This window comes from Haliotis asinina, chromosome 10, assembly GCF_037392515.1.
Source record: "Haliotis asinina isolate JCU_RB_2024 chromosome 10, JCU_Hal_asi_v2, whole genome shotgun sequence".
In the NCBI taxonomy this organism is placed as follows: domain Eukaryota; kingdom Metazoa; phylum Mollusca; class Gastropoda; order Lepetellida; family Haliotidae; genus Haliotis; species Haliotis asinina.
In genome coordinates, this window is record NC_090289.1 from 49,794,227 (window position 1) to 49,807,558 (window position 13,332).

The following is a 13,332-nucleotide window of genomic DNA, read 5'->3' on the forward strand; positions in this document are numbered from 1 at the left end:
GAAAAGTGGTTTGGACTCTTTTGTGAAGAGCTATTGTGTGGTAATCTAAAGTCAAAGAGGTGGCATGGGTTTGTCCTGGATAGCAGTAGCAGCAGTAGTTGCTTTGCAGTATCAGATGCAGCAGCAGTAGCAGCTGTGGCAGCAGTTGGGAGTGGCAGCTGCAGCAGAAGTTCGAAATGGCAGCAGTATCAGATGTAGCAGCTGCAATTGGGTGTGGCAGCAGTAGCAGTAGCTGCAGCAGTTACCTTGCAGTATCAGATGCAGCAGTTGCAGCTGGGAGAGGCAGCAGTAGCACTAGCAGAAATAGTTCGGAGTGGCAGCAGTAGCAGCCGCAGCAGCAGTTTGGAGCAGCAGTAGTAGTAGCAGTTCGGAGTAGCTGCAGTAGCAGCTGCAGCAAGAGTTCAAAGTAGCAGCAGTAGCAGCAGCAGCAGCAGTTCAAAGTAGCAGCAGTAGAAGCTGCAGCAGCCATTCGGAGTGGCAGCAGTAGTGGCAGTAGCAGTTGAACAGCAGTAGTTGCATTGACCTGCAGTATCAGATACAGCAGCAGTGGCATTTGCAGCTGCAGTGGAGTAGTAGTGGCATTTACAGAAGCATTTGGGAGTGGCAGCAGTTGCAGCAGCACTAGCCCCAGCAGTTGCATTACATTGCAGCATCAATGTAGTCACAGATGCATTTGGGAGTAGCAACAGCAGTAGCAGTACAGCCCAATATTAGTGACAAGTCAAAAATACAGCAAATTCCATTTATCAATGATGCACATGTTTATTTACAATGCCTCACATGAACAATGTGTATTAACAATGTATGAAAATGCAAGCTTTATGTATAAACCAAAACAAATATAGTGATGTTTTACAAAGCATGATGCTCAACTCTTAACATGCACATAGGATGTCACCAGAATATGTGGTGGCATGTGATCATGTGGATAGAGCTGAAGTCACAAATCAGTTGAACTTGAGCAACACTGGGAGTGGAAAGTCCTTGGATGGGCAACCGTGTTCAGTAGCTTGACTCCTAGAGTTTCTAGGGCTTAGGTCCTGCTCCACAACGAAGCATGTGATACATGTGGTTTCACTTAGGCAAGTGAGTTTGTTCAAACATGCCCCTGTTCACCCAGCAGAAAATGGGTACCCAGTGGGATAAATCATGCGACTATAACATTCCAGTGCCTTACAGGCAGCTTGGGTTAACCATGGAAAAAAAAAGTGCTGTGCAAGCCCCTATATACAATTTAAGTTTTTTGGACAACAGAGAGCAGGAAAGTAATAGTCAAGCAAGGAATAAAGTCAGAAATTTTTTTAAAAAATGCTTTTAGGTTGTTCTCTATAGCCCTAAAATTTACACACTTGCAAATAGGGTATGTGGAAATAACTCACTTTGGCTAAACGGGCATTCAGTGGATTGAGTAAGGTTGAAAAAAAAAAGTGAAATGTTTCTCGGGCATCGGCCCGTCACCTTTATTTGTGCACAAAACAACTTTTACTGCCATTTTTAAAAAAATAATTTTGACTTAGCTGCATCCCAGTAATCCATTTGTCGTATAAGAAGGAGTGTCTGTAAGAACGACTGTGATGGAATCTACAACTCATTAACAAGTGCTAAACTTTTCAAGCTGTATTTCTGTGAGAAAATAATAAAAATGTGTTCCTCCCTCGTCACTTTTTTCTATCAAAAGTTAAAGAAAAAAGTCATACCGTCCTCGGCACTTTTGAAAAAGATGTGCCCGAAAAACATTGGATTTTTTTATGCAGCCTAAGAGGTTATCCAGAAAAGCATGTTTACTCCTAAAATCGGGCAAAAACTTAGAACCAATATGTCTAGCTGCTGAAACAATACATCATTATTACAGATGGCAGTTAGGTCACTTGGCCAGGTATGATGACAGACTGTCGACTCACCTGGCATGAAATGCAGGTGCCTGCTGGCTCAAGGGGCCATCTCAAAGACACTTTTTGCTTTTTCATGTGTGTTGAATATGTCTCATGTATTGATTAACATCTTACATTGTCTTTCTTTCATAAAGTTTATAATGAGATATGTAAAAGAGTATGATACCTCAACAAAGTCCTTCTATTACGCCTCCTCTTCCTACCTCTGAAACTGTAGTTAGGCCTAACTTAGTTTAACAGATATTTCAACCTTTCACATATCAACTGCATAAACTGTAGAGTTAAATGTGAAAAAAACAGTTTTTTCTCCTATTTTCGACAGAACTATTAGTTGTTCAAGAGTGGTACAAGAGAGACAAACTTGTCGCTCACCATTTCAATCTCCCAAATCACCACAAGAGTGATTTACGATACACCATCCTCACTCAACTCAAGGCACACCCTGAGCAGGAGACCACCACTAAACTCCGACGCTCCACAGAACTTCAGTGGATTTTCAAGCTCTACACGTTCAGTCCGCAAGGCCTCAAAGATAAAATTGTTGGTTGAAATTCACCCTGTTTTTCATACCAGAACTATTAGTATGGTGAAGTACTAATCCTTGCTTTATGTTTTTGTAGAGCTGCCTATGTCAAGTTAACAAGTAGATTACAAACTTTCCATGTCTGAAAAATATCTTAATAATTCAGGATGTAAAACAACAATGCATATTCAGTGCTAAAGATTGTTTACAGGCTAGTTTCGCAGTTCCCAAAATTCAGATCAAAAACATTCTCAAACTACTGATGCCATTTCACTCAGTGTCTCTGCTAAAAGACAGAGTTTGTACTTAATTTTGCCTAGAACGAAGGTAATCATCTACAAACAACCTAATTGTTATTGAGAATGTAGTATGTTTCATCTCTGTAAATTATCTGTAATTGGTAGTATTGTATGTGTTTTTGTATACTAATATTTGACTACAAACATCTTGTAACCAAAGTAACTGAGCCTTACTTGGCTCTGCATGGTCATCGCTGCCAATATCCTCTTCTGACCCCAGACAATAAGCATTGTTATCCTTAGCTACAGATGAATAACATTCTGGCACAAATGATTCTTATTGACTGACAAATAAATGACATAAGCTAGGATATCTCTCTAAGCAAGCAATTAAACACAATCTAGAATATATCTCAAGAAAGAATTACTTCCACATTTTGTCCAAACCAAGTGTACTTCATCTCTGCTCCCAAGGAAAAACAACTGTCAACCCCATCCAACCTAAGCACAGTGCATATGTCCAAAGGAGACACACTTAACCCTGCCACCATGGACCATCCTCCATGTTGGAGCTTTCTTCTTGTGCACATCCCCTACGTCACCTGATTCCAACCCCCAGAAGGTACTCCCTTTCCAGAGTGTCTCTCCTCCTGACTGACCCCCTGTAATGTCCCTTTGTCCACTTGATGCCACTCTGCCAAATCACCAGCTGCCTCAGTATCAGAATCACTATCCTCCTCCTCTTTATGTTTCTTCAGCTTGTTAATGAGCTCTGAAAACAGCATGACATCCAAAAATGAGTTCCATCTCAGACATCATAAACTACAGACACAGTACAACAATGTGTTTCTAAACAATGCATTCAGCAATAATTAGCACTATTCCAGCTTTATGACTGTGGCCTGCAAATGATCAAGTCATGGTACAATGAGCGAAGCCTGTTTCTGGTATCCCTGATCACGATATTGCTGGAGTATTGCTAAAAGTGGAGTAAAACCATTCATTCACACACAGAGAGGGATTACTGACTCTGTGTAAGTGAGTATAGTTTTAAGCTAATTTTAGCAACATTCCAGCAATAGCATTAACCACTTGGCTACTCCACAGCCCCTGACTGAGAAGACCAGATACTGTTTTTATTGTTAGTAGATGAGCAACAGGCAAGTGAACAACAACACAACCATCTTTCATAGTTGTTTCAACTGATGCACCTGTGAAAAGGCAGTCAATCTATCGACTGGACCACTAAGGCAGTCATGGAAAGAGCCAGAACTAGAAACCGTCCCGAACTGTACTTTACTCAACACTTCTGTACATCGCACACTGACTCACCTTTGGCAGGGTTGAACACACCATTGGTTTGCTCATTACACACAAAGCATCGTCTGGATTTCTTGTAATGACTCAGTGCACACTTCTCACAGAAATAGTGCTTGCATCTGAAAAACAGGACAAAGATGCATCAAGTTAATAGACTTTGAACAACACTCCTAAATAACATGAACACATCCTAAAATCAAGCATTGTGATTTAAAGGTGAGGTGAGATGAAGTTGTTCATTGTGGTCAAGAATATTAAACTTATTAAACTTATGTGAGTCTGCCTGTTCTCAGCAGGTGTTTTCACACCATGAGCCTATGACATATCAATATGCCTCACTTCCTGAAACGCTAGTCTCAAAATGTTATTTATACTTCAGATCATGCAGCTGTCTATCTACCTATCAACTTAGAACCTTTGGATTTAGCAGTCTGGTTTCAAACTTGACAAAATAGGGCACTGATTCCTGATCTAAAGTATCAGTGGCCATATTTGAAAAAGGATTGCTTTTTCAGGTAGAGAGTCATTAAATAACAACAAATGTTAACTGCTAAGCACTGCTATGCAGATTTTGATCAGGCATATATTAGGAGTTAAAAGTAAATAATGATTACAGCACAACAGGCACATTGTGACAACTATAAAGGACTGAACTTAAAATTCCACTTTCAGCAACTATGGGAAAACATTGTAACGAGACAGAACTGCTGCCAATAGTGTTGATTTCATAAATTTTAAAGAAATAGGAATTTTTATTCAAATTGAGACCTTTGTAATATCATTTGCTGAAAACTAGGGGTGAAAAATCTAAATCTGAGTTGGATAGATCTCAGCAATTGTTATTCAGTGAATGAATTTTGCAAATCACTGAATCACTTCCAAATATGACAGACAGTAATGCCTGCTGTTGATAGTTGATTCACTGTTCATGGCTACTGTCTCACTTACTTTGTAACTATTGGGTTCTTGAATGAGTCTCGACATATGAAGCATTTAAAAGGAAGGTCATCTTCATCACTGCTGATCTCGTAGTTCCGATCATCTGGAATGACAGTACAATTAGTTGTGAACATATACATAAATTCTGTCACTTGGTTAATATGATTAACCTGAGCATAACGGTGGATTTGTTTATATGTTATTACTCATGACGAGAAGATGGGTGATCGCTGGGGAAGCCTTTTGCTTAAACCACAGTATCACAAAGGGAATGATTGCAAGAGATGACTATATATGAAGCACGCTGTCTCTGTATGGTAGAGACATCACCATTTTCACACATGGGGCTCAAACAAGTCAGTTGTGTGAAAGGCAATACATCAACCACTATGCTAAGCCATCCCTCCTGAAGTATGTATGAAAGGGAAGGGAAGTTATTCACTAAAGGCTCTACAGACATTGCACTCACCTTCTTTGTTACCCTTCTGTTCATCTCGCTCTAGCTGCCACCCATGTTTGTAGTCACCTCGGTCGTGCAGGAACTTGCAGCTGTCTACAACACAACATCAACATACGGCTGAATGTATATGGCTGAGTTTCACAACACTAAATCCAGAAATACAAACACTTTGATGTCCTTTTCGCCCTCCATATGGATTGATGGACACATGGACTGACAGACGTACCAGTCAATAAGTTTCATGCTGCAAGATCACTATTGCAATGTCAACATGGTAAACCAAACATGAACAATAAAATGATGACAGTTTCAAAGTCAGAAGACATAAGACAAGAAGACAGAAGACAAGTTCTTGTGAATCAGTTATAGTTGACTTCACTGTTAAAATCTGTTACTATCAATGGCATGAAAGTGGATTAACCTTACCTCCAAATCCACAAAACCCAGTTTCCTTGAAGTCTTTGCAGATGTCCGGTTGGTAGTCCCATCTCACGGTTGCCCTCAGGTGAGCTGGTGCTCTGATTGGGCCTTTCCTGAAACAGCACACAGACATTGTATTCATTCATAAAAGTATACCTCATATTTACTGTTTAAAGAAATTTAGTAGTAGTAACACACATATTGAACCCTAAGATCTGAAGGTCTGAGTGCATGAGTTACACTGTCACCACTACAAGGTCTACACAAAATATAGGTTACAATATCTATGCTGAAACTTTCTGCAATTGCAAACGTCCACATCCACAAGGGATAATGCATTCATTTCCAAATGATCAAATAATTGAAAGAATGAGATCAAAGGTATCTTGAGGAGGGTCTAATGGGGTTTCCTTCTTTTTCCTGAACATGGTGCATAGTTACCAGCGACAGTGACTGACGAAGACTATGGCTCCCTTTGTTCAGTACTATATAGTTCTAGTTAACAACCAACATGCCGACAGTCCTTCCTGACAACCAACATTCAGACAGTCCTACCTGACAACCAACATGCAGACAGTCCTTCCTGACAACCAACATGCAGACAGTCCTACCTGACAACCAACATGCAGACAGTCCTACCTGACAACCAGCATACAAACAGTCCTGCCTGACAACCAACATACAGACAATCTACCTGATGATCGACATGCAAACAGTTCTACCTGACAACCAACATGTAGACAGTCCTAACTGAAAACCAACATACAGACAGTCCTACCTGACAACCAACATGCAGACAATCTACCTAATGACCAACATGCAAACAGTTCTACCTGACAACCAACATGTAGACAGTCCTACCTGAAAACCAACGTACAGATAGTCCTACCTGACACTTCCACTGGAAGCATTTCCCGCCGCTGTGTCTTTCTTCTCAAAGTAAACAGCATAGTTGTTGAGACCCCTGTACACCTTGTCATCTTCTTTGCCCTTCAGTTCCTTGTTAATTATCTGTGCTCTCTCGAAGATGGCTTGTGCATCCTGCTCCAGAGCAGTATCTATCTCCACAATGGCCGTGGCTCCCATGTCTCCTGGCCCTTCTCGCTTCTAGTGAAGAAATTGAAGACGTTGGTTGCAATGCTTTAAGAAATATTGTGTTAACATAAAATTTAAAAAAGGACAAACTGTTGTGGTCACATTGAAAATAAGATCAAGGTCACCTACTTGACTGACATCTGTGTCAATTTAGGTTGTCCCTAAATTTGAACTTGAAGACACTGGGTGCAACAGTTCATGAGATATCGTGTTAACAAGAGTTTGCAAAGTAGTCAAAGAGTCGTCATGACTTTGAAAATAAGATCAAGGTCACCCAAATGTAGGTTGTCACCAAACATTTGAAGACATTAGGTACAATAGTTCATGAGATATCGCGTTAACAAGAATCAGGAAGTACGTACATATGGATGTACAGATGGTGCTGAATACATAGGCCTCCATTTGGCATTGCGACAGGGAAACATTACTTGACTCAAGTATTATTTCAACTGAAGAATAATTTCAGTTATGTTTCCTTGTGAAATCCATGTCAGTAGAAATATAGCTTACAGAGTTGTCTCCCTTTAAAGTAGTGATCAGCCAAGTTATTTGGCATTATCACCTGTTCATTTCTTAAAGCTTCACTCAGATATATTTGAGTGGTATGAAGGCTGACAGTAAACAATTGAGTCTGGAACTGATAATTCAGGAACTGACGCTTAAGTATCGAATGGGTTGAGATGACACATGCAAGCCAGCAAGACTGATCACCTGATCCATTTAGTTCTTACAAGAAGTACTGATTGCTGAAGCCAGTTCTAACCAGTGATGTGTGCCCTTTCAAATTACCATTGTGAACCATTCTGAAAATCTGCAGATCATAGAAAAATAAACTTACCATTGTATATACATTTAGAGGTTTGTTCTGTTTTTGTTTGTTTTTTTTTCAGCTATCATGATCATAGTCTAATTACAATCCACATTTGGCAAGTGCTAGATTACCAAACAATGTTGAAGTAGTGGCAATATTTAGCTACAGTTATCATATACATAACCATTCTCATGATGAATGTGATAATTGTTAGGTGCATTTTGAGAGCTGAAAAACAACATTAGTATTTTGAAAACATGCTTTTCCCATCTATCACTTCAATTCTAGCATGGATGACTTTCTACTGAAATGGTACGTTAAGACTTTTGACCATTAATGACCTGGTGCATGTAAGCACGTCTTTCGGCCCATGAACCATTTAAATATACACTACTTAAACACCAGCATCTGGTTGTATCATTCCTTCAATAACTAATCTCAACATCAAATCCTAATGATACATTAAATCGTTAATCCCTTTGCATTTATTAGTTAATGGCATCATTAAAAACACTTCTCTCAAGCGCTTATTAGTGCAGCATTATCTAACAACATCTAATGTTAATATTTTCTTAAAATTTGGGGATTCCCCTAAATATTTCCCAAAATTCCCCAAAAGTAACCATGTAAGCATTACTCTTGGTCCTCTGTCAGAATGGCATCTTCACAGCTAAACCTCAGAACAAAAACAAACATGTTGACAGTTGTGAAGAAACACATCTAAATACTTCTGAAAAGTCGCTCATAAACCTAGAATCGGTTGGGATGTTTTGGAAAATACATGAACAATGAACTTTCCGCAATATTTGATACTGCAGAAGTGTTCACAAAATAACGTTTTTCTAAAGTCGATCATAGGACACCTATTACTTCATGTATACAACATATTCAGTTGTAAGAAATGCATCGCTGAATACCTGTTGCATTTAAGAATCAAATTCCAAGTGGTCTTTGTTAGTAGAACAAAATGACCAGAAAAAAACCAAAAATAACGTGTGTGACTGTGAACGTTGATAACACAGTGCTTGCTAGCAAAGTCAACAAAGCAAAATTAAGACTTTATACAGTGTAGCAATTATTTCTCAATTATTTTGACATCAGTTTGTCCATTCACAGCATGCAGCTCTCAATATGTTTAGAATATGCAAGGAGAGAATATGAAAGCAAGTACTAGAAACTTAAGAACACATACAATACAGTAATTTGATACATGTATATTCATAAGAAGGTTCTGTGCAACGTGACACCATATCAGACGCAAATTCACGGAGAACGACAATGGCAATTACTGGCATTTCTGCCTTTTTCAATGAAAACAGTACATGTAACAACAAAAGCCATATACAGATAGCGAGAATGTTTCTAATGTCTTACATTATACATTTATGGACAAACGTCACAAAAATGTAGTGTCCTTATCCACAGCAAATTCTCCCCAAGTGATCAGTTACAATGACTTTGTGCTAAGCTTAGCGGAGGGACGCCCCCTTATTTGACGTCATAGAGGAAAACCCATTTTTACCACATATTGTGGTTCATATTTAAGATTGAGTTTACAGCTTTATAAATAAGCACACAAACTAATTTAATTTATACTTCTGTTGCTCAGATAGCAGATAGTACCTTGTTCATCATGTTCATTCACACTTTCTGTAAAGATGGCAAATTAAAAATATAGTTGTACAGTAATTTTATCAGTGCACAGTAAACAGCAGAGAAATTTATTGCCCTTAATGCATGACAATATTCGGGACAGAATATAGTAGTGTCTACTTTACAAACAGCCAAAGTATTTGCACTTGAGTTTACACTATGGGATAGGCAATTAATATTCTATATTTCTGTGTAATTGTTCAGTTCCACTGCAGCGCAAACAAAGTTCTTGGCAAAATGTTCACCTTTCCAGGAAGTTACTGACACTTTAAAGTCTAATGATACCCTTGAAACTTCATTAAGTTAATGACTCACTTATGACAACATGACATCATCAAAACATTAGTACAACAGAATTTAATGGTACATTAGTTAATGAACATTTAATGGGATGCTAATGCTTCATTAAGGTTTGATACAACCGGGCCCAGAGAAATAACAGTGGTTATCTAAGCAGGAATATCTAAACATAATTGTTTTAGTTCAGAATCCACACCACCTGCATGTATGAGATATCTGATTACAGAGCTGAAAATGAAGTTTCATAATTGTAGAAATGGGAAGTTTTCATACCCCTGTTCGACTTGACTTGTACGCCATGGACAGCCTTTGGTCATCCTCAGAGCTTTCACTGCTGTAGTCAGCATTATTCGCCACCTTTGCTCTCTTTGTCTAAAGAATGACAAAAGGAAATCATATCATATACTGACCCACAAAAGAAATGTCGCACTGGTAGTGGTTTCTTGAAGCACACAGTTTAATTCACTCTCAGTAACAATAAAAGTGGAGGACTGAGTTCAAACTTGATAATTATGGTTAACACATTTTCGTGAATCACACTCAGAATTCACTCAAACAAAATCACCCAGAGTGGTATCATTAAGACACCATAAAGTCAGTATAGTGTGTGGCCTCCATGGGCATCAATGAAAGCTTAGCATCAACTGTACATGGAATGAATTAGCCAGTTGATGAAGGCCATAGGTTTTTGGGTCCATACTCTGTGAAGAGGCCAGACACATTGTCAGACTCGGTTGGAGGTCATTCAGGATTCTTTGAATCTCGTCCCAAGTGTGTTCTATTGGACATACATTCTAACTGAGTGCCGTTAAATGGAGGGTTTGGATGCCATGTTGTCTTAGGAAGTCAATTGTTGCTTTGGTTGTGTTGTCACGAGCGTTGTCTTGTCGGAAGCTGTGGTTTCTGTATCATCCAAATTTTGGTACAACCTGGGGTCATGTGACTTGGTCAATATAGTGAGCAGCTGTCACATCATTTCCTCATCCTGGACCAAGGTTCTGGAACACAATGGTGTCAACTAACTGGTTCAGATCAATTACACCTTTACCATACTCTGCCATCGACTGTTGAAACACAATACCATTAGTTGTGGAGCCCATTTCGATGCTGAGGTGCCCACTGATGTCGGTTTTGGCGGTGATGAGCGGTGAGGACAGGACTACGATATGGTCTGTGTCAGGCTTCTTCCAGTTCCATGGCAAGGTCAACACACTGTCTCAGCACTGTTTGAGTCCCATCGGTCTGGTGTGCTGTTTCCATCATTCTGTGGAAGCGATCTGGCAGATGGTTGCACACAATCTACCAGTACTGACATTGTGATATTACTGAAGGTCACCCACCTTGTGGATGTTTTTAGATGCAATTCGAGAGCTGATACCACTCTTGCAGCCAGAAGATTGTCCTACCATAAACACTGAAATGACTGTGGTCTACTTGTAATCATCCAAAGTCTTGGCTCCTCTGATCTCTCGTAATTTGTGCCATGGCGAATGAGTCAAAACAAATATGATTATGGGTAAGTTTGGGACTCACTTTCACTGGTAGGGTTGTCAAAATGAGCACACGCATTTTCAGTTTCATGAATGTCATACATAGAGGATACTAAACGACCTTCCGAGCGAAAAACGAGCGAAAGCGAGTTTGACACTAAATCTTTAACGAGTTTAATGAAAATGGTATTTCACGGAAGCAAGTTTAGTATTCTGTTTATTACTCGCCAACATAAATTGACAGAAACTGCGGCAAAATTGCCTACAGTGTGAGGACTCTCAGCTTTCAAGTCAAGCAAGGTCTAGTAAAATCGCGACATCAACATTAGCATTGTGACGTCACAACTTTGAACCATTTTGACGTCATAGGTCAAGCGGTATTACGCTAGTGTAATACTGAAGTGAAAACATTACACTGCAGTATCTTCAACGGGCAAGTAATAAAGAACCTTTCACCTATTTAGGTGCATTTGGTCAATATGCCTTTTATCATCAGAAAAAACACTGATGTTGGTAATTACTGTCAGTTAAACCAATACAATCATAACAATAACACCATTTTGCAAGAAAAAAGTTTTGCATGTGCTTTTGAATAATGACGTTTCTTTTGTGGTTCAGTATAATTCAGCAAACAGTATATCCTGTGTTTGTTGTACACATATTTCCACAGCTTAAAGTGCATCCACTAGTATTAGTATTACATGCTGCTGTGAATAAATAGATTGTTTTTAGACAATGTTAGTTTACTTACTGTTTCATTGAATTTCTGACCAAAAAAAAAAGATTTTGATGCAATCCTTAATGCATACACTGACAAATAGTCATACTGTGTGTTACCTGTGGAGCAATTAGTCAAACAATTGGTCAGTCAATCCATGTTGTTTGCGTCAGTGACTATCAATCAGATCAGGACTTTACTGATATTCACAAAAAAATCAAACCTCAAATTACACTCAAGAAAATATTTTTTTTAATTACAAGCACTGCGTTTGTTAAATCAAACCACAAACAACTGATACATTTTCCATGACTCGTAAAACTAAGTAACATGTAAACAACATACAAGCATATCCGTAAATAGTGTGATAGGAATCTTATGGATTTGAACTTTAGTTGACTGATATACACACGAGAAGGGTGTAATGCTTGATATAAAAATTCACCAGTAATTTGAGTGCTGCATCAAAATTTAAGAAATTAAGTACACCTTGAAATTATGTGTTGTGTCCAGACCTACATACTACATCCCTATTACCACCTGGTTACGAATGCAACCATGTAGTAGTGAATATTTAGGAATTAAATATAACACAGCTTTTATTTAGTTAATGGTTTGCCATCACAACTGATGTGAAGGCTGATGCTTTGACAGAAACAAGGAACATGGTAATGATGACTACTGCATTATTTATATAATGTTGATATTTTTACATGGTCAGAAAAACATTATTCTAGAAGGATCATTGAAGATATATTACCCTTATAGCTTTCCTCCCTTCTACGTACCGACTGAACCAGTGGGTTTCTGTTTAACTGTGTCTTCTGTCGTTTCACTGCCACATTTCCACTATCGCTGTCACTGTCACTCTCTGAAAGAGTAGTAGAGAAAAATAAACTGGTGTCACTATTGTACTTATTGATGAGTGCCATCTGTTTAAACAAAAACTTTGTTGGGTACACATTTGTATGGAAATATATATGTGGTATGTGATCAATGCTCATAACGAAAATTCATGCGGTACCAACAATAATCCCTTCACCTTCTCTCGCCTCTCACTTCGTAATTAAAAAACAATTCCTTAGAGAGTAGCATACTTCGGCGGAGAGCCCGAGAGGAATCAAGGTCTTACAACTGCAAAATGTCAATGAAATGAGAAATCAAAATTGGAAAATGTCGAGTATGAGGACGCACTCTTGCTATAAACTAGTGCATTTCAGTGGTGTCTACCAAATAATTTCTGAAAGAAAGAAAAATAACCCACTAATTTCTGACTAAAAGAAAAATAAAATAACCTTCACTACTTGAAACTTGTTTCCGCCTTGATGTGTGTCTGTTGGTCCGCTTCTTAAAGCCAAATTTGCTGACTTCTTTCTTCTGGGACTCATGCATGGGGTCATTGTCAGCCATGATGATTCTAACGAACTGCCTACGATGAAACCGGGACCTTTGATTGGTTAATGTTCTGATCC

General features: G+C 38.8%; 1 protein-coding gene across 1 annotated transcript; it reads right to left on the bottom strand.

The window, feature by feature from the left end:
- Positions 1–742: 742 nt before the first annotated feature.
- Positions 743–13,284, bottom strand: LOC137298003 (E3 ubiquitin-protein ligase RNF113A-like). Its single transcript, XM_067830023.1, has 9 exons — positions 13,156–13,284; positions 12,649–12,731; positions 9,926–10,024; positions 6,683–6,900; positions 5,800–5,906; positions 5,383–5,466; positions 4,923–5,016; positions 3,987–4,093; positions 743–3,426 (listed from the first exon to the last, which is right to left on the bottom strand). Exons 1-9 carry the CDS (start codon positions 13,268–13,270, stop codon positions 3,248–3,250), a joined length of 1,086 nt encoding a protein of 361 aa, XP_067686124.1. The 5' UTR covers positions 13,271–13,284; the 3' UTR covers positions 743–3,247.
- Between the last annotated feature and the right edge of the window lie 48 nt (positions 13,285–13,332).